The sequence below is a fragment of the Phalacrocorax aristotelis genome, chromosome W, assembly GCF_949628215.1.
Source record: "Phalacrocorax aristotelis chromosome W, bGulAri2.1, whole genome shotgun sequence".
Lineage (NCBI taxonomy): Eukaryota > Metazoa > Chordata > Aves > Suliformes > Phalacrocoracidae > Phalacrocorax > Phalacrocorax aristotelis.
In genome coordinates, this window is record NC_134310.1 from 8,304,302 (window position 1) to 8,326,337 (window position 22,036).

The window sequence follows — 22,036 nt, forward strand, 5'->3', positions numbered from 1 at the left end:
TAGTTACTTTGATACTGTATTGTGTATTTGTTTCTCTCTGTAAAGACCTATATTTCCAAGGAACAAAAGCACTAAAAATCATAGAATCATAGAATTGTTAAGGTTGGAAAAGACCCTTAAGATCATCAAGTCCAACCGCTAACCTATCACTTCCAAGTCCACCACTAAACCATATCCTCAAGCACCACGTCTACCCTTCTTTTAAATACCTCCAGGGATGGAGATGCCACCACCTCCCTGGGCAGCCCGTTCCAATGCCTGACAACCCTTTCGGTGAAGAAGTTTTTCCTAATATCCAGCCTAAACTTCCCCTGGCGCAGCTTGAGGCCATTTCCTCTCGTCCTATCGCTTGTTACTAGGGAGAAGAGACCGACCCTCGCCTCGCTACAACCTCCTTTCAGGTAGTTGTAGAGAGCGATAAGGTCTCCCCTCAGCCTCCTCCTCTCCAGACTAAACAACCCCAATTCCCTCAGCCGCTCCTCATAAGACTTGTTCTCTAGACCCTTCACCAACTTTGTTGCCCTTCTCTGGACATGCTCCAGTGCCTCGATGTCCTTCTTGTAGTGAGGGGCCCAAAACTGCACACAGTACTCGAGTTGTGGCCTCACCAGGGCCGAGTACAGGGGCACGATCACCTCCCTGCTCCTGCTGGCCACACTATTCCTGATACAAGCTAGGATGCCTTTGGCCTTCTTGGCCACCTGGGCACGCTGCTGGCTCATGTTCAGCCAGCTGTCAACCAACACCCCCAGGTCCTTTTCCTCCAGGCAGCTCTCCAGCCACTCCTCCCCAAGCCTGTAGCGTTGCATGGGGTTGTTGTGACCCAAGGGCAGGACCTGGCACTTGGCCTTGTTGAATCTCATACCGTTGGCTCCGGCCCAACAATCCCTGTCCAGGTCCCTCTGTAGGGCCTTCCTGCCCTCCAGCAGATCGACACTTCCACCCAGCTTGGTGTCATCTGCAAACTTGCTGAGGGCGCACTCAATCCCCTCATCCAGATCATCAATGAAGATATTGAACAGGACTGGCCCCAACACTGAGCCCTGGGGAACACCACTCGTGACTGGCTGCCAACTGGATTTGACTCCATTCACCACCACTCTCTGGGCTCAGCCGTCCAGCCAGTTTTTAACCCAGCGCAGAGTGCACTTGTCCAAGCCGTGAGCAGCCAGCTTCTCCAGGAGAATGCTGTGGGAGACAGCGTCAAAGGCCTTACTAAAGTCCAAGTAGACAACGTCCACAGCCTTCCTCTCATCCACTAAGCAGGTCACCTTATCATAGAAGGAGACCAGGTTAGTGAGGCAGGACCTCCCTTTCATAAACCCATGCTGGCTGAGCCCGATCCCCTGGGTGTCTTGCATGTGCTGCGTAATGGCATTCAAGATGATGTGCTCCATGACCTTTCCCGGCACTGAGGTCAGTCTGACAGGCCTGTAGTTCCTCGGATCCTCCTTCCAACCCTTCTTGTAGAGGGGCGTCACATTCACTAGCTTCCAGTCATCTGGGACCTCCCCGGTTGACCAGGACTGCTGATAAATGATGGAGAGTGGCTTGGCGAGCTCCTCTGCCAGCTCCCTCAGTATCCTCGGGTGGATCCCATCTGGCCCCATGGACTTGTGAACATCCAGGTGAAGGAGCAGGTCGGTGACTGCCACCTCTTCAACAACTGGGACTTCATTCTGCATACTATCTCCATCTCCCAGCACAGGGGCCTGACAGCCCCGAGGATGACCAGTCTGACTATTAAAGACTGAGGCAAAGAAAGCATTAAGTACCTCAGCCTTCTCCTCATCTTTCCTGGCAAGGTTACCTTCCGCATCCAACAAAGGAGGGAGATTCACCCTGGTCCTCCTTTTGTCACTGATGTATTTATAAAAACATCTTTTGTTATCTTTAACGGTGGCAGCCAGTGTAAGTTCCAGCCGGGCCTTCGCCTTCCTAATCTTTTCCCTGCATAACCTCACAACATCCTTGTAGTCCTCCTGAGTCACCTGCCCCTTCTTCCAAAGGCAGTAAGCTCTCCTTTTTTTCTTGAGTTCCAGCCGAAGCTCCCTATTCAGCCAAGCTGGTCTTCTCCCCTGCCTGCTCGACTGACGGCACATGGGGACGGCCTGCTCCTGCGCCTTTGAGACTTCTTTCTTTAATAACATCCAGCCTTCCTGGACTCCTTTGCCCTTCAGGACTGCCTCCCAAGGGACTCTGTTAACCAGACTCCTTAACAATCCAAAGTCTGCCCTTCTGAAGTCCAGGGTAGTGGTTTTGCTGAACCCCTTCCTTACTTCTCCAAGAATCGAGAACTCTATCATGTCATGGTCGCTGAGCCCAAGACAGCCTCTGACCACATCACCCACCAGGCCTTCTCTGTTCGTAAACAGCAGGTCCAGCAGGGCACCTCCCCTGCTTGGCTCGCTTACCAGCTGCATCAGGAAGTTATCTCCCACACACTCCAGGAACCTCCGAGACTGCTTTCTCTCCGCTGTGTTGTATTTCCAGCAGATATCTGGTAAGTTGAAGTCTCCCACAAGAACTAGGGCTAGAGATTGCGAGACTTCAGCCAACTGCTTGTGGAGTACTTCATCTGTCTCCTCATCCTGGTTGGGTGGTCTGTAACAGACTCCCACCAGGATGTCTCCCTTATCAGCCTTCCCCCGACCCTTACCCATAAGCACTCAACCTTATCATTACCGTCATTGAGTTCTAGACAGTCAAAACACTCTCTAACATACAAGGCTACCCCTCCACCTCTCCTTCCTTGCCTGTCCCTTCAAAAGAGCTTGTAGCCATCCATTGCAGCGCTCCAGTTGTGTGTCATCCCACCATGTTTCCGTGATGGCGACCACATCATAGTTTCCCTGACACATGATGGCTTCCAGCTCCTCCTGTTTATTGCCCATGCTGCGTGCATTGGTATAATTGCACTTCAATTGATCTATCGATCTCTTCTCCAACACAGGCATGCCACCCCTAGGCTCATTCCTAGCAAGCCTGGTTTTATCCCCTTCCCCCTTCATATCTATTTTAAAGCCCTCTCAACGAGGCCTGCTAACTCCTGAGCCAAAATCCTTTTCCCCCTTTGTGACAGGTGAACCCCATCTGCCTCCAGCAGGCCTGGTGCCATGTAAACTGCCCCATGATCAAAAAAACCAAAATTCCACCGCTGGCACCAGCCTCTGAGCCACATGTTAATGAGATGGGACTTCCTGTTCCTTTCTGTATGTCTCCTGGCTACCAATGGGATGGAGGAAAGCACTACCTGCGCTCCTGATCCTTCAAGCAATCGCCCCAGTTCTCTGGAGTCCCTTTTGATTGTCTTTGCACCTCTCTCAGCTACCTCATCACTGCCGACCTGAACAACCACTAGTGGATAATAATCGGATGCTTTTACCAGCCCAGGGAGCTTCCTGGTAATATCTCTTATCCTTGTCCCAGGGAGGCAGCAGACTTCCCTATGGGATGGGTCTGGCTGACACATTGGGCCCTCTGTTCCCCTCAGAAGGGAGTCCCCTACGACAATTACCCTTCTTTTTTTCTTACCAGTGGCCGTTGTAATGCGTGGGGCTGACTGGTTCCCTCTAGTCAACCCCTTGGGTGGATCACTGTCCGTATCTTCATCCTCCTGGCCCTCGGGTTCCAGAGCCCCATACCTATTTTGTAAGGGCACCTGGGGGGGCGAAGTCAGCCAGGAGAGGATTCACCTGCTGCGCTGAGCAGGGATCTGCATCCATCTTCCGTCTCTTGGGTCCCCTCCCTCTGCCTGGCGGCACGAGGGCAGGGGGGCCACTCCTTCTCTTGATGCTTCCATCTGGTGTGCTTGTCTCAGGGATGGTAGGGAGTGGTTCCACCAGTCTATCTCCCTCTCGCATTCCCTGATACTCCTCAGTCTCACAACTTCCTCTTTCAGCTCTGCCACCATGCTGAGCAGATCCTCCACCTGCTCACACCTCACACAGGTCCTGTCTCAGGAGCCCTCCATGACTGGAGCAAGGCTCTGGAACTCCCTGCAGCCAGAGACCTGGGTGGCTGCATGTTTTAGTGGGAGTTCTGTCTGCGTTGCCACATGCCTCCTGGTGATAGCTCTTGTCCGAGCGGAGACCATGGCTATGTCTTTTCTGGGAGAGCGTAGACCACGAGGACAGCTCGCCAGCTGCCTGCTCGCCCTGCCTGCGCGAACTGCTGTACAAACTGCCGCGCCACGCCCTTCCTGACACATCACACCATGTTTGCCCGTCCTAGTCGCTGCACTCCCTAGGGAGCCATTTAAAACTCCCGCCGTTGCCCCAGCAATGCCCAAGCCCTGTCTGCCTCACTCGCGAGAGCGGCCTGTTGTTTTTGGCACGAGGGCCCCACTGGGTTCTTTATCAGGTTCCCTGGCACAGGAAACCCCTGTTTCTACCCCAGTCTAGCACCCAGTCGCAGGACTTACCATTGCTGCCGCTGCGTGCCTCGCCGACTGAGTGCTGCTTCTGGGATCTCCGCGTTTAAATCAATGTGATTTAAATGTATCATCAATGTGATGATATAGTGAACAGAGGTGCAAATAGATAATGTCAACCCAAGACTTGAACCCATTTCAGCCACACGTCTGGGATTCAGGTTGGGGATCCCACAGCGAGGCAGCCAACCCAGGCCAGTGGGCTGAAACCTCTGTAAAACTGGCACTGCTGCTTCAGCAGGGCTTCTGTCTTCTCCCCTCTGCTGCCATCAGTCTACTGAAGCTTTCCAGACAGCCCTACCTCCAAATCCTTCTTTCTGCAGAGAACCAAGGACCACTCCCCATCCTGCCACCCAGTCCCCACTGCAGGCCATCTCAAGATACTTCACCTTTGCCATCAATGAACATCCCAATCGGCAACGAAGCTCGCTTCGAGTGACGTAAAGGAACATCGCCACATGAAATGGTGACAACATCCAGCCCCAGCCGTCTTGTGTAATCTGGATTCATGCTCTAGATACTCTGAGACACACCAACTGATGACACTATAAAACCTTTAAAAGCAGCGATGGCTTACAGCGGCTGCTAAGCTGCCCATTCACATTACTGTGATACAAAGTGCGGGTACGCCAGTCAGAGAGACATGAGAAGCACCTACCCTTAAAATGCAGATGAGCATTGTGACCGCTGACATTGTAAACATAATGGCAGAAAACAGCATGAACACAGCAGCTGCAGCGTTGGTGCTAAAGAAAGTAACGGCTGCCAACCAGCCACTGGAAGAAATGGAAAGAAACAAACAGTATCATTATAGCTGTCTTTAAGTGTCCTTATTATCAGAAAGACCATTTACTCATACCCAGAAATTACAAGGCAGCTTTAAAGCTCTTGAAAATGAAAAGAATAATGGAGAAAACAGACAGAATTAAATGCAGCTGAGGCAGGTACTTCCCCAAGATCTCAAGTCTCACTTGCCAGCATCCCTTGCTAATCCAGTCTCAGACCTTTAGGGGACAGCCAGCTGCAGAGACTTTGGGAGGAGAAGATTCATTGCCGAGGTGCTTTTGATTGTGCATCTAGAGACCAGACCTGGGAACAGGAGGCTCCTATGACTTACACTGCATCTCTGTTCCTCTGATGGCAATAACCAGGTAGGGTGACTGGAGAGCATCAGCAGTTAAGAAAACAAAATGCTATACGGAGTACTAGGACTTTCTATTATTTGTAGTTTCAGCAGTAATTGCTCTCAAGTCTCTCAAAGTAGAAAGTTAAAATGCCAAACAATTATAACATAACCAGGGACAGACACTAAAATGCTCCCATTTATTTTAGGACAACTCTCACAATACTTGCTCTATAGGCCAACAGTGAGTCATCATGCACTGCTCACCATGTGCTGTGAATAATTTGAGGGCAATGCTAAGAGAGAATCAGATGAATCTTGAAACTGGCTGCTTAAATGGTAAAAAGAAACGGATATTGTAGGAAGGTGCTACAAAGGACAAGCAGGTGAAGATACCCGACTTCTGCCAGTACAGCAATGAAAACAGAACTGTGTACTCCAAGAGCAAATATAATTATGCCACAGAGCAAAACAGAAAGCTTCTTCCACTCCACCCTGTACAGACTTCCCAGAGGTGTCTCAAAAGTTCACAGAAACAGCCCACGGCCTGAAACTCTCAGTCACGGATGCTGAGTGCTCAGCCATAAGACTGTAGGAGCATCCTGCTTACCAAGCTCCCCATCCGGAGAAACCAATCGCCTGCAGGATCGTGAGAAGAAACTGTGCACCAAGGATGAAGAAAAAGGCCATAAAATTAAACGAGCTGTCCGACCTGTGAAGGAAGAGAGGAAGTTAGGGGGAGATTGGCACCTCATGTTGCTTCACACTGATGTTTGACCCCATCACATGCAAACCCTCGAATGTGGTATCTCAGAAGAGATCCCCTACACCGATATACTTTGAAAGCTATTCCTCGTTCCCTGGCAGTGAAAGCATGCAGATCCATGAATCATCAGCACCTAATCTCTTCCAATAAGTCTGGCTCCTGCAATTGCTCTACCAAAGTAATTGCATAGATAGATGACAACATGAGGCAAAGCAGTCTCCTGCAGAACAAAGAATACCTGAATCATTTCTCCGACCAAACATCTGAAGACAGCACAGCCTGACACCTGTGCAGCTCAGCCACTGGCAAGTAGGCACAAGGGCACCTGAACACTGGCAGGCAAAGGTTGCCCATACGCTAAAAGTGATCACTGAACATGACAATTCCAGCTGGGAACGTCTCAGTGGCTTCTTATCATTGTGCTTACACACCCACGGTCAATAATGCAGCACTGGGACATACTAGGAAGAAAAACAGCCACAAGAGAAGTGGGTAGTACTCTGTCCGGGTGTCATGGTTCAGCCTCAGTTGGCAACTGAACACCACGCAGCCGCTCGCTCACTCCCCCCACCCCTGTGGGATGGGGGAGAAAACCAAAAGAGCAAAAGAACTTGTGGGTTGAGATAAGCACAGTTTAATAATTACAATAAAATAATTATTATAATAATGATTATAATCATAATTAGAATAATGATAATATAAAATGGAAAAGGGGAAAAAAGGGGAAAAAACCACAGAAACACAAACAATACAGCCGCTCACCACCTGCTGACCGACGCTGACCGTCCCCACGCCGCAATTGCTGCCTCCCTCCCCCGGCCAGCCCCTCCCAGGTAACATACTGGGCATGACGTTACATGATATGGAATATCCCTTTGGCCAGTTTGAATCCGCTCTCTTAGCTGTGCCCCCTCCCCTCCCGGCTTCTTGTGCCCCTGGCAGAGCATGGGAAGCTAGAAATGTCCTTGACTAGTACAAGCACTGCCCAGCAACAGCCCAAACATCTGTGTGTTATCTCAACATTGTTTCCATGCTAAGTTCAAAGCACAGCACTATGCCAGCTACAGTGAAGAAATTTAACTCTATCTCAGCTAAAACCATGACAGTATCCACCCCTTACTCCATATCATTTACACCATGCTCAGGTCCCATACTATCCAATAAAATTTCAATAATCCCTACCCACCCTCTCATCCTTTAACAGAATATACAGATTTCATTTATCATTCCCCTAGTCTATGAACCACCCCTGCAAAATGTCTGTGAGATGTCCATTGAGCTCAATTAGTCCAAAACTTTGGGTTTCATCTATTGTAACAGTCTTTCAGAGAGGTGCTGTGTGTGGCGTTGGATTGTTGCATACTGAAGTCTGTCCTTGTTCCATCACTACTGCACTGTTAGTCCTTGTTCTATCACTGCTGCACTTTGCTTGGTTAAATTGAAAGTTCTTTTTATTATTATGATTAATTTGGGAGATTCCCACCATGATACCATTGATATGGCATATAGCAACCATAGTAGTGACGACATACAACATTATATAGCAATTAACAGCATATTATTCAGTTCATTGGCTGTTTTCACCCAAAAAATCAAATCCCCTTGAAGCACACACCAAACACCTCCATCCTCCCGCATCACCCACCAAGCGCACCCAGGTCCTCAAGCAAAAGCCATCCCACGAATGGGTTTGCCTTTGCCGGAGGCAGGAAGAACCCAGACTGTTTTGCCCAGCATACTTTTTGCGTGCACTACAGGGACTCTATCCCCTTCCACAGCATGTAGGATTTCTGACTGGGCAGGGCCAGCTCGCCTGGCAGATCCCCTCGTGTTGACTAACCAGGTGGCTTTTGCTAAATGTGTATCCCGGTGCTTGAATGTCCCACCCCCCGTTGCTCTCAGTGTGGTTTTTAACAGTCCATTGTACCGTTCAATCTTCCCAGAGGCTGGTGCGTGATAGGGGATGTGATACACCCACTCAGTGCCGTGCTCTTTGGCCCAGCTGTCTATGAGGCTATTTCGGAAATGAGTCCCGTTGTCTGACTCAATTCTCTCTGGGGTGCCATGTCGCCACAGGACTTGTTTCTCAAGACCCAGGAGAGCGTTCCGGGCAGTGGCGTGGGGGACAGGATATGTTTCCAGCCAGCCAGTCGTTGTTTCTACCCTTGTAAGCACATGGCGCTTGCCTTGGCGGGTCTGTGGGAGTGTGATATAGTCAATTTGCCAGGCCTCCCCATATTTAGATTTCAGCCATCGTCCCCCATACCACAGAGGCTTTACCCGCTTCGCTTGCTTGATTGCAGCCCATGTGTCACATTCGTGGATAACCTGTGCAATAATATCCATGGTCAAGTCCACCCCTCGATCACGAGCCCACCTGTATGTTGCATCTCTCCCTTGATGGCCTGAGGTGTCATGGGCCCACCGAGCTAGAAATAGTTCACCCTTATGCTGCCAGTCCAGATCCACCTCAGCCACTTCAGTCTTGGCAGCCTGATCTACCTGCTGGTTGTTCCGATGTTCTTCAGTGGCCCGACTCTTGGGGACGTGAGCATCCACATGACGTACCTTTACAACCAGGTTCTCTACCCGGGCAGCAATATCTTGCCACAGTGCGGCAGCCCAGATGGGTTTGCCTCTGCACTGCCAGTTGCTTTGCTTCCACTGCTGCAGCCAGCCCCACAGGGCATTTGCCACCACCCAGGAGTCAGTATAGAGATAGAGCACTGGCCACTTTTCCCGTTCAGCAATGTCTAAGGCCAGCTGGATGGCCTTTACCTCTGCAAACTGGCTCGATTCACCTTCTCCTTCAGCAGTTTCTGCGACTTGTCGTGTAGGACTCCATACAGCAGCCTTCCATCTCCGGTGCTTTCCCACAAGGCGACAGGACCCATCAGTGAACAGGGCGTATTGCTTCTCATCTTCTGGCAGTTTGTTATACAGTGGGGCTTCTTCAGCACGTGTCACCTCCTCTTCTGGTGATAATCCAAAATCTTTGCCTTCTGGCCAGTCCATAATCACTTCCAAGATTCCTGGGCGACTGGGGTTTCCTACTCGAGCCCGCTGGTTGATCAGTGCAACCCATTTACTCCACGTAGCATCAGTTGCATGGTGTGTAGAGGGGATGTTTCCTTTGAACATCCAGCCCAGCACTGGCAGTCGGGGTGCCAGGAGCAACTGTGCCTCAGTACCAACCACTTCTGAAGCAGCTCGAACCCCTTCATATGCTGCCAATATCTCTTCTTCAGTTGGAGTATAGCGGGCTTCAGACCCTCTGTATCCCCGACTCCAAAACCCTAGGGGTCAACCTCGGGTCTCCCCATGTGCTTTCTGCCAGAGGCTCCAGGTAGGGCCATTCTCCCCGGCTGCGGTGTAGAGCACATTTTTTACATCTTGTCCTGCCCGGACTGGCCCAAGAGCTACTGCATGAACTATCTCCTGTTTAATCTGTTCAAAGGCTTGTCATTGCTCAGGGCCCCATTTGAAATCATTCTTCTTCCGGGTCACTTGATAGAGAGGGCTTACGATCAGACTGTAATTGGGAATATGCATTCTCCAAAAACCCACGATGCCCAAGAAAGCTTGTGTTTCCTTTTTGCTAGTTGGTGGAGACATGGCTGCTATTTTGTTGATCACATCCATTGGGATCTGACGACGACCATCTTGCCATTTGATTCCTAAGAACTGGATCTCTTGCGCGGGTCCCTTCACCTTACTTTGTTTTATGGCAAAACCAGCCTTCAGAAGGATTTGGACTATTTTCTCTCCTTTCTCAAAAACTTCTTCCGCTGTGTTGCCCCACACGATGATGTCATCAATGTATTGAAGGTGTTCGGGAGCTTCTCCCTGTTCCAGTACAGTCTGAATCAGTCCATGGCAAATGGTAGGACTGTGTTTCCACCCCTGGGGCAGTCGATTCCAGGTGTACTGGACGCCCCTCCATGTGAAAGCAAACTGTGGCCTGCACTCTGCTGCCAGAGGGACTGAGAAGAATGCATTAGCGATATCAATTGTGGCATACCGCTTGGCTGCCTTGGACTCCAGTTCGTATTGAAGTTCTAGCATGTCTGGCACAGCAGCACTCAACGGTGCAGTGACTTCATTCGGGCCACGATAGTCTACTGTTAGCCTCCACTCTCCATTAGACTTCCGGACTGGCCATATGGGACTGTTAAAGGGCGAGTGGGTCTTACTGATGACTCCTTGGCTCTCCAGTCAATGAATGAGCCCATGGATGGGGATCAGAGAGTCTCTGTTGGTGCGATATTGCCGCTGGTGCACTGTTGTGGTGGTGATTGGCACCTGTTGTTCTTTGACCCTCTGCAACCCCACCACAGAAGGGTCCTTTGAGAGACCGGGCAAGGTAGACAGCTGTTCAGTTTCCTCCGTCTCCAAGGCAGCTACACCAAAAGCCCACCTGTACCCTTTTGGGTCCTTGAAATACCCTCTCCTGAGGCAGTCTATGCCAAGGATGCACGGAGCCTCTGGGCCAGTCACAATGGGGTGCTTTTGCCACTCATTCCCGGTTAGGCTCACTTCGGCCTCCAATACAGTTAGCTCTTGGGATCCCCCTGTCACTCCAGCAATGCTGATGGGTTCTGCCCCTATATAGTTTGATGGCATTAAGGTGCACTGTGCACTGGTGTCCACTAAAGCTTTATACTCCTGTGGGTCGGATGTGCCAGGCCATCGGATCCACACAGTCCAGTAAGCCCGGTTATCCCTTTCCTCCACCCGGCTGGAGGCAGGGCCCCTCTAGTCCTGATCATAGTGTTCATCACTCACTTCCTGTAAATATTAATCACAAGTGTGTATATTAAAATCAGAGAGGAACTCAGTGCTTCTGCTCCTCTGTCTGAGGAATTGCTTACTGGAAACTGGAGCAGCAGCTCTCCTGGAGTAACTCCCCTGAGCGATTGTTCTCCCTTGCAGCTCACGTACCCGTGCCTCTAGGGTCAAGGTAGGTTTTCCATCCCACCTCCTCATGTCCTCTCCGTGGTCACGCAGGTAGAACCATAGGGTGGCCCGTCATGTGTATCCCTTCTCTTGAGCAAAGGGACCCTTACTCCTAATGGCTGAGATACTGGTCTGTACTGGTGGGGAGCAGGACAGATCTTCTTTGAGTTGCTGGACCTCTTGGGATAGTTTCTCCACAGCAGAGACGAGCGAGGAAGAGAGATTTGTGTCGTAATCCCGGAGTCTATCTATCACCTCCACCACCGTTGGTGTCTCATCATCTTTCCAGGACATCACTGCCAATGAGTTTGCATGCGAAGATGGTGCGCTCCGTACAAACTTCTGCCACATGGGTCATGTGCACTCGGCTTCATCTGGATCTTTGGATGACTGTTGATCAACCAGGTCACCATAAATCACCTCAAGCACAGCTAATTCCCTTAGATACTGGATGCCTTTCTCCATAGTTGTCCATTTTCCTCGGCGAAATACAGTATCTTCTTTGAAGGGGTACTTTTATTTCAAACCTGACAGGCATCGCCTCCAGAGGCTGAGGGCTTGTGTTCCTTTTCCAATTGCTTTATCAATGCCCCCTTCCCTAGAGAGGGATCCCAATTGTTTGGCTTCCTTCCCCTCTAATTCCAGGCTACTGGCCCCATTATCCCAGCATCGGAGCAACCAGGTGACAATGTGCTCACCTGAACAACAGCCAAAATCTTTCTGTATATCCCGCAACTCACTCAAGGATAGGGATTGGGTAGTTTCCGTTTCTTGTACACATTCTTCTTCTTCCTCCTCTTCTTGTGATGGCCCTGGTTCTTCATAATCTCTTTCTAAACGAGTTGACTTTCTCTTCCAAGATTTCTTCTTGAGTATAGGGGCAACTGATACTAGCACGGGTTGGTCCTCTGGTTTAGCTGCAATGCTTGGCACTGGGGTTGGAGCAGCTGCAGTATCTGTCGTGAGGGTTTGAGTGGCCGCAGTGCTTGTTGCTTTCCTTGTCTTTTTAGATCCAGAGACCTTCTCTTCCCCTTGGGGGTACTGAATAGTGTTAAATAAGGCTTGATAGGCATAAGCCAGACCCCAGCACATGGCAGTGATTGGTATCTCTCTGGAATTGCCAGGGTGACAACATACTTCCTCCAAATGTTCTACTAATTTTTCAGGATTCTGCACTTGTTCAGGGGTGAAGTCCCACATCACGGGGGGTGCCCACACTATCCCACATACCTTGCCACACATAGCTATCGAGCCTTGGGACAGATCTCTGGATTATAGTCTTAAATTGCTTATTAACCTTAGACAGATCTGATACCACCTGCCAAAGCAATATCAACAGATGTATCTTAACTACCCAAGGATGTTCAAGATACTGAAAAGTTGTTGTAATGAAGGAGGAGACATTATAGAAGATGGCAGCTAAGGTGCCATTCTGTATTTCCTCCATAAAAAACTTCTCAGAGGAGGAGGTATAATTGCTAATTGCCTCCATGAGGTGGTAGCTGAAGTACAGTAACGGCTTCCATGCAAGACCTAAATAACCGATAACGGTCAAAGCCAGTGTTTTAATAACAAATCTCCTAGGCAAAACATCCCCAATCACTGCAGAGCACAGCAAACTACAAAAACCAACAGCAATTTTTAACATGTACTTTACAGTCAGCATGGTAAAGACTGGACAAACTAATATTGAGAGCAGATAAATCAATGCTGTGACCAGAAACTGTTATTATCTCAAACCCTTCGTGCCCCACGTTGGGCGCCAAAATGGACTGTCATGGTTCAGCCTCAGCTGGCAACTGAACACCACGCAGCCACTCGCTCACCCCCCCCCACCCCTGTGGGATGGGGAAGAGAATCGGACGAGCAAAAGAACTTGTGGGTTGAGATAAGCACAGTTTAATGATTACAATGAAATTGTAATTATGATAGTAATGACAATAATTATAATAAAATGGAAAAGGAAAAAAGAAAAAAACACAGAAACACAAACGATACAGCTGCTCACCATCCGCCGACCGTCCCCAAGCCGCGATTGCTGCCTCCCTCCCCCGGCCAGCCCCTCCCAGTTAACATACTGGGCATGACGTTACATGCTAGGGAGTATCCCTTTGGCCAGTTTGAATCCACTCTCTTAGCTGTGCCCCCTCCCCTCCCGGCTTCCTGTGCACCCAGCAAAGCATGGGAAGCTAGAAGAGTCCTTGACTAGTACAAGCACTACCCAGCAACAGCCAAAACATCTGTGTTATCTCAACATTGTTTTCATGCTAAGTCCAAAGCCCAGCACTATGCCAGCTAGAGTGAAGAAAATTAACTCTATCCCAGCTAAAACCATGACAACAGGGAAATGCAGAAGCACACTTTTGCATCTTTGCAGGCTCCACATCTCTGGGATGTACAGGTTCAGAGGGTCCTGAATATGTGAGGCCCTTTAATTCATGCAGGTTTAACAGGCAGCATGAACATGATCCCAAACAAGAAGGCCGACCCCGTATGTTCATGGTCTCTCTGTCATGGGTTCACTGGGGCACAGCACTGTTTTGCCCAACTTTTGGCTGTGCCACAGAACTGCAGCACAATATCTTCATCCCATTAAACCAGCTACGTCAATGAGCCAGCCTTTCACTGTAAGCCCAGGCACAACTACAACTCCCCAGACTATCATTTTTAATGATACAAATGATTCCCATTCTGAGTTCCTGAGAGAGGGCCCATGATTTACAGAAGAGATTTACAAAAAAAACCACTTCAGTTGCTTATGAAGCATCTTGGTGCAAGGGGGAGTTTACAAAACAGCTCTAGCCACTCCCAGCTCCTGCTCAAACCCTGAAAAGTGATTAAAATAATAAACATTAAAATATTATTTTAATGTTTATTAGTATTCTAGCCCCTAATGCCTAAAGAGGAGATGAGGGAGGCAGGACCCCAGGCTCTGGAGGGGTCAATGCTGTGGACCCTGACTAGCCTGAGACAAGTAGAAAAGCCTCCAGCCAGACCTCTGCTGCCCTGAGCTGCGTGCATTGGTGTGGTTGTCTGTCATCTTTCAAAAGATGGCCACAGAGATGCTGTGAAAGAAATTTGCCATCCTGGAGGATCCTCATGATCCCACCCTTCAAATATCACCTCAGAATACGGCAATGTGAAAGAAATACTTTAAACGTGGACTGTTCACGGCAGTGCCTATCATAATCCAATTAACAAGGATTAGGCTCAAAGCTGAGCTTTCAGACTCTTGCAACTATGATTTGAAAGGGTTGGAGGAATCTTCGTTTGAAAGGATCTGTGGGAATTAGTGAGGATACATGGAAAAGGTGATTTCTGATCCAGCTTTCTGGTGCAGATTTGCAACAGCTTTGCCCTAGCAAAGCTCTGCAGGTAATTTAATTTTGGATGCAGATGTATGATGAAGGTTTTACAAAAGCATCTTCGCAGTACATGATGCCAATATTGAAGGGTTGCCTCTTCCCAGAACAAGCAGAGTAAGTGGGTCTGACCTCGCTTCCTTGAATCACGACTAGCTGTGATCCCACAAGAAACACTGCTGCCCCACTGCAGTGTTCTTCAAGCCTCTTCTGCAACTGATGTCAAAGTCAACGATCTCTGGGCTTGCCAGTCTGTCCCTAGGGCTTATTCTTTTTTTAACTGTAGAAGTCTCTACACAGGGTAACCTCAGGGCCCTTTCAGTACTCAGTTGCATAAACACATACAAACAACATTAATGAAATAATTAGAAACGGTCCTTGTGAAGCCCAGAGGAGGTCAGCAGGGAGAAGTAATTTTTCCCAGACTTCAGAATGGAAATTGTTCTTTGAACAGAGCTCTAGCCAGCACTCACTGGCCCTCAGGCTTCTCAACTAGGGATGGAGACAAAACCCCAGTCCCAGAGGGCAAGAGTTCAGAGCTAGTATTTTCACATCTTTTAACTTTCAGACAAATCCAACCCAGTGGCCTTCTGCTTCCATCAGAAGTAAGCCTCCCCTGTACTCCATGATGTAGTCACTGATGTTAAGCACCACAAGTGCATTAACTGCCCAGTGTTGTTAGTACAAAGCATAAATTCAGAAGAGTGTTTAAACAACTAATTTAGCATGTGCTAAATAGATAGGAATGGGAGTTGGCAGGTGGGGTCCTATCAGCTGCTTTTGCTGTTATCTAAACCATCTTGTCACAGAATCCAGTGAATCAAAATCCAGAGTTATTCTGGTAATGGGGAACCAGAAAGAGCTTCAACCTTGAGTGTCCAAATCCCTGACTGGTGTGTGGGGTCTGCTGGTGACCTGCGGTGGGACACAGGGCAGGTCCCTCCCCTCCTCTGCACCTCCTCTCCCTGCGTCAGGCTGGCAAATGCTCAGGACCTTCACGGCTCCGACAAGCATTATGCATTAATGTCTGAATAATGCCTCGTGATCCACAGCAAGCATGAGCAAATGCAAATGATCATTAATTAAAGTGAAAAATGTAGGATGGCTTTAAATATTTGTGGAGTTTCAGAAGGACTCGCTCCAGGGAACTGCTTTTATCTAAAAAGCAAAGCAGCCAAGCCCTCAAGTATCTGGAGACAAAAACCAGAAGATTTCTCAAAAACCGATAACTTAATGGTCTTCCATCAAAACAAGCCTCAATGAAGCGTCACCAAATTAGTATCTATCTTAATGCTATACTGATACAAGGGTGCTTCTAAGCTTGACATACTTAAGCAAAATATGAATTTCATCCTCATGGAAATGGAAACTACTCGCTGCTGCTCACCTCCAACCCTAGGCAGGTGACCCTCGGTCCTACATCTAGTATTTAGAAGTAGCCACATTCTTTTTCACTTCAAAAGTAAACAAGACATTCAGACATCAAGTCCTTAATCTTTTTCCCAGAGAGAGAGATCTCTAGAGGAGCACTCCCCAGTAACAACACATCTGTCTCCCAAAGGAAACAAACAAAACCGCCTCACGGGCTTCTACTTACCGAAAGGCTTTGTACGCAGGTCGGAACCAGCAGACGTAGCTGCAGGGACTGAAGAGGATAAGCCAGAGGATGGCCAAACCAAAATTGACGCCATAGCCTCCCCCAATCCACCACGCCAGGCATGCAATTATATTCACCACTAGCGTGATGCAGTAAACTGTAAAGAGGGCAGAGGAAAGACCATGAGGTTGTGCAGTTTCATGGCTTCACACAAAAAGGAAACATCTGGAATTAAAACAGAAAGGGTCCATGCTGCAGTGGGAAACTCAAGCCCAATAATGCAGCTGCTCCAAGCGAGTGGCAGGTCCCTGCGTGACCCCAGGAGCCGGCAGCACAGACACATCCATCTCCAGAGGGAGTGCTGCAGCAGAGGGGTGAGGAAACTCTTTTGGGAACTGCCAAAGGATGGAGAACTGGGTCGCAACCAGCACGACCAATACTCAGGTCAGCATTATTATGAATTACGAGCAAGGGTCAACTCCCATTTGTAGCAAAACCCCTTTATGAGAGGAGAGGGGTGTAAAACACTGCCCTGCACCCAGCCTCAATGAGACTTTGGTCTCCATGCTCACTGAGGCTGGCTCATGAGCTATTACAGAGCCAGCACAGTGCCTTGCGGGCTCTCCCTCTGCTTCCCTGGGCCTCTGAGGAAGCTTGGAAGTTAGCTTCAGGGTTTGTAAGTGCTGCCTCGAGCGAGTGGATAAGCAAACTCCAATCAAGCTGAGAACACGTGACCACAGGGGTGGCTTAAAGGCCTTTTCACATCCCTGTTCCTGACGCTTGGATAAAAAGGAACAGTTGAAAACGGCCGCCAGAGCACACCAGTGCTGTGTTAAGTAGATGCGCATGAAGTGACGCTGCTCCCCCCTTTCCCTGAAGCTCAACGTCACCACAAAGGGGGACTTGCATACTTCCCAGCTTTCACCAGCTGAGCTTGGTCCCCACACCAGGGGCTCCCCGCTATCCTAAATCATAGAATTACAAAATATCCTGAGTTGGAAGGGACCCACAAGGATCATCAAGCCCAACTCCTGTCCCTGCACAGGACAGCCCCAAATTCACACCGTGTCTCTGAGGGCCGTGTCCAAGTGCTTCTGGAATATCGCCAGCCTTGGTGCCGTGATGCCTCCCTGGGGAGCCTGTTCCAGGGCTCCACCACCCTCTGGGGGAAGAACCTTCTCCTAATACCCAGCCTAACCCTCCCCTGGCACATCTCCCTGCCATTCCCTTGGGTCCTGTCGTTGGTCACCAGAGAGGAGAGATCAGCACCTGCCCCTCCTCCTCCCCTCAGGAGGGAGCTGCAGAGCGCCATGAGGGCTGCCCTCAGCCTCCTCTGCTCCAGGCTGAACAAACCAAGGGACTTCAGCCGCTCCCCATACAGTTTCCCCTCTAAACCCTTCCCCAACTCTGTGGCCCTCCTCTGGACACTCTCCAGTAGCTTTATACCCTTAATGCCCTGTGGCACCCAACACTGCCCACAGCACTCGAGGTGAGGCCGCACCAGCGTGGAGCAGAGCAGGGCAATCCCCTCCCTCACCCAGCTGCAATGCAGGGCTTGATGCACCCCAAGTCCTCCACACGCTCCCCTCAATACTCCAGGGTCTCCCTGCAGCTGTCTTGCATCTCCCCAGGCTCTGCCAGTGTTGAAGAGGCTTAGCCCAATTACAAGCTTCTATTTTGGAAAAACAGGTGGTAACTCTTAAACTTTGCATTAACTTGTCTCAATTAGCACAGATGAAGATAAATGAGGAGGCAGAGGGTCCAAACACAAAAGACCCTTCAGTACTGCCTGGTGATGAGCTCACAGTAACACTTTGGACCCTGGCCCCATTTATTCAGTTAAAAGTAAATCCCTGAATTTCTCTTCACTCGTGGTAAGTGAACATGCCCTGCCCGTTCCTTGCTTCACCTGCACATCACCAGCTTGGTCCTCTGATGCCTGACACCAGTCTGGCCTCTCCTTCCAACTCTTCTCGTTCCTCCTCTTGGCACAGACCCACCTGCCTTCACACAGCCCGGGGGCTGCTAAACAACTACAAAGTTTTGTGGTCATAAAATAATATTGACAACACAGTTGGGAGAATCTAGCGTGGAAAGCGTCCGAACCCAGCTGCTGCTTCTGACACCCAAGTTACATGAGAGTTAAAATAAAAGATTGTTTTACTACAAAGAAAATTCTTCTGAGCGGCTAACAACAAGGCTTTATATGCAATGGTTTCAATGTATCTCAATATTGGGGGGAAGAAAGAATTTGAATTATTTAAATTGCATTTATACAGTAATTAGCTGTACTTCTCCAAATTTCTGTTTTCAGAAATTATTTATTCTCCAGAAGTCACTTAGTAAAATAAAAAACCCCCACAAAGTCAAGAGCACCTATAAAGTTTTAAGGAACTTCTGGTTCTCCCTGAGCAGCAGGTAGGAGTTGGCTCTCCAGTAGTGGGAGCTCTGGTACAGGTTTCCCCAAATCACCATCCACCTTAACAAAATCTTCACATCAAATTAAAGTAATGAGCATTCAACCTTCTAGCAGCAACTTTTATGTTTCTATTTTTAGCGTTGGCCTTTTCTTGTTTACCGTCTTCCCTCCACGTGTGTCTCTCTCCATCCCATCCCCAAAAGTCGGGGAGACGCCAAAAGAAAGTGTGTTGCAGACAGACATTTAAAACTTCTGGTGTAAATGCCAGGTCTCCTCAGCCATGCCTAGACTAGTTGCCCAAATGGCTGGCACCTTTCCAGCATGCCATTAACTTGACTGAGGGGCGCTTTGTTTAGGAAGAGCTGCAGACAAAGGCAGCTTTACAGCATGCAACATTTAGCCAGTTAGTCTGAAGGGACAAGCAGTTTCTTCAGGCAAGAAAATTACAGAGCTCATTTCAGCATCTCTAAATAACAAAAGAACAATGGAGTGATAGATTATGCTATTATTTATGAACACAAATCTCTCTCATACACACATCCTATGCATCCAGAATAAAAGCCATGCCACCAAACACGTATCTGGCAGAAAACAAGCTTTCCTTCAGTGAGAAGGGTAAATAGGATGACAAGCATTTGGGGAAAAAAAGATAAGCAAGGCAAAAAGATTTATCTTCCAAAGCACTCCCTGTGGTTCTCTAGGCCTGCCACACCATTCTTCAGCCTATTTCATTCCTTGGAGAAGAATGGTCAATTTTTGTTGCTGGCTTTTGAATGGCTAAGCCAGACAACACAAGCCCAGAGCCAGGAGGTCTGTTCGTACAGAATATCAGCACATCACCAGCTGTGACCGAAAGGATCAGTGCCCTTCTCCAGCAGGACGGGGGACGTCTTGCAGGTTATGGAGAGCTAAGGAAGAGACAGCACCTGGCTAGAAAAACTGCTTCGATTGGGAGGGGAAATCTGGGGATGGCACAAACAAGGGGGAATTTTAGCCTTCCTAAAGTGAGGTGGGGAGACAGGGAGGAAGCAAATGAGCCACGTTTATTTTCTTGCCTAAAGTTCTCCTATTCATCTTAGTTTAGGTGAACTGGGAATTACTTTAAGATGGCTATTTTGGTGAGTAAAACATCACTTGATGTTAATAAAGGTATCAAATATGGTCTGCTTTTTTTGTCCCCAAATTTACTAATAGACTTTTCTAGCACTGATACTCTCTCCTTTGTTCAACAGCAGCTCTGCGGCAAAGACTCAAAGCACAGCAGCTTAAAATTTGGGTATAAGTTATATTACAGTATTCCAAGATGAATCCTTTTTTCCTCATCAACTAATTGCAGTCGAAACTTTAAAGCATTTAAGTCATTAAGATCTACGGTTTTTTCACTACACACACACACGTCCTCCCAGCACAGGTTTCTTATTCAACTTACAGATCCATACGTGGTAGATCCTCTTCACCAGAGACTGATAACCGATGGGAATTTCATCAGCAAAATTCTGGTAGAAACACGGTTCCAGAGGGATAAACGTGGGGAGTGGCGGGAAGTTATTCACCTTTTCTGCAACACAAACCACAGATGTTAGCTGAACGCAGAAACGTTCTCATACAGCTGAGCAAGCATAATATCCTCCACACCTTCCCAATACACAGCCGAGGGCACCTAGGTCAAGGGGACTCACAGGAATCAAAAGAGAAAACTATCACCTGCTCTGGACCTTCACATTACTCCCTGCAGTGCGTTCATCCTCACCCTGGACGCCAAACATCTCATTCTCCTTCTTCAGCAGCGGACGTGATATTTAAATTAGCACATGCAAGGCTTAGAGCGGGGCATAGAAATGAGCTAATAAGCAACACATGGATTTGATACCTTTACACGTCAGTGTAAAGTTGTGCAAAAGGCGCTGCAAGACCAAAAAAACAACCTTAAAATAAGCTCCAGGATGAGGTTTCCCAGGAAGGGCAGAGAGGCCAGCAACATCTGGGGGAAACAGGCTGCACAGAGGATTTTAGTTACAACCTCTCAGAACACCAAAGCAAGAGGAAAGGCTGACGACTGTCCAGCCAAGCAGATCCACCTTCAGGCACCAGCTCTGAGTAGGTGGGCTTGCTGGCACGTGGATCAGGCCTCAGGACCTGTAGTAGCTATGTCCCTGTGACAGTAAGGAAGGGTGCCTTTGGAAAGGTTTCTCTCCATCTGGAATTTAGTTTGCAGATATCCAGTTCAGGGAAGGCAAGCCAGATGTCAGGGATGATTTTGTGACAAGGCTCATGAACGTACCCCTTTTACTTTGAAAATCAAGTTTTCCCTGTGAGGTTAAGTCCCAGAAAAAAAAAAAAAAGAAAAAATAAAAAGCTGTGCATTCAGAGACAATAAATCAGCAAATGCTGGCAAAAGCAATATGGTGAAGAAAACCTTACCTTGGGAAGACACTATGTTTTAAAACTGAGTCATTAAATGCCTAAATCCTCTGCACTTAAGCTGCTGTCAGCTTCTAAACAGATGCACAGATCTGTCTGTGTATATCGTGTGCCTGAACATGTGTTTCTACATGTTTGAGAATGTTTGCTCTTGCCTTCCAGTGCTGATTAAAGTTTGATTCCAGGACATTGTGACTAATTGTCTCTAGTCCACTTCAGCCCCAGTAAACAATTAAAAACAACCAGAGGAAGAGATGAAGAGTGTCCTGGGAAAACCTCCAAATGGCACAGAAGACGAGAGGAAATGTCTGAACAAGAACTGTCAGCACAAGAGTTACCCTTCTCTTGCCATTATCTCCCTGCGAGAAGACATTTTGCAGTAGCAGCTTCTTAGCATCATCTGAAGGTTGGCAGGGAAGAGTCTGAAGCTGTAAGCCATGCTTTAGGAAAGAAAGGCTTTACTTCATGAAAGGAAAGGCATATTTTCATGCAGAAAATATGGTGAGGATAATGCCCACTGTGAGTATGTCAGAATTAAATATGGAATAATGTCTGAAGTCACCAGCCCAACTCGACTTCTCAGTAGACTCTTCCTTATAAAAACAAACATTAAGTCTTCTGCCCCTCCTCACCCATCTCTAAATGCATTTTACATTAATTCTGATGCCCTCTAAAGCTGGTATTAGTTATTGGCTAACACCTACTGCTGACCCCACCACACGTAGTGCTGAAATACCATGGCTGCTTTCAAAGTTCATAGTAATTTGGACTTCTTGGCAACAATTTTTTGTTTGCTATGAACACCTAATGGCCTTTCTCCTGGACAGTCTGTCCCAGCAGCCTACAAAGGGACAGAACAATGCTGGATCAAAGGAAAGGAAAGGTGCACAGCTTTTTAAAGCTAAAGAGACAGTTCTCTGGGGAAGTCAATAAGACCAAGATTAACCGACCACAGTAAAA

At 48.3% G+C, this 22,036-nt stretch overlaps 1 protein-coding gene and 1 long non-coding RNA gene across 8 annotated transcripts in view; one reads left to right on the forward strand and one right to left on the reverse strand.

Annotated features, from left to right (window-relative positions):
• SCAMP4 (secretory carrier membrane protein 4) overlaps positions 1-22,036 on the reverse strand; it is a 32,240-nt gene that overhangs the window by 3,275 nt on the left and 6,929 nt on the right. For 6 of the 7 annotated variants that reach the window (XM_075076877.1, XM_075076875.1, XM_075076874.1 and 3 more), the window contains exons 4-7: positions 20,085-20,213; positions 16,237-16,393; positions 6,166-6,267; positions 5,091-5,208 (exon numbers count right to left, since the gene is read on the reverse strand). In XM_075076877.1, coding sequence (XP_074932978.1) covers positions 5,091-5,208; positions 6,166-6,267; positions 16,237-16,393; positions 20,085-20,213 — 506 coding nt within the window. The remainder of the gene's footprint in view (positions 1-5,090; positions 5,209-6,165; positions 6,268-16,236; positions 16,394-20,084; positions 20,214-22,036) is intronic. The other variant, XM_075076876.1, reaches the window with a different exon arrangement.
• Positions 6,528-13,890, forward strand: LOC142049305 (uncharacterized). Its single transcript, XR_012657675.1, has 2 exons — positions 6,528-6,829; positions 13,621-13,890. It is a non-coding gene; the product is annotated as an uncharacterized LOC142049305 (long non-coding RNA).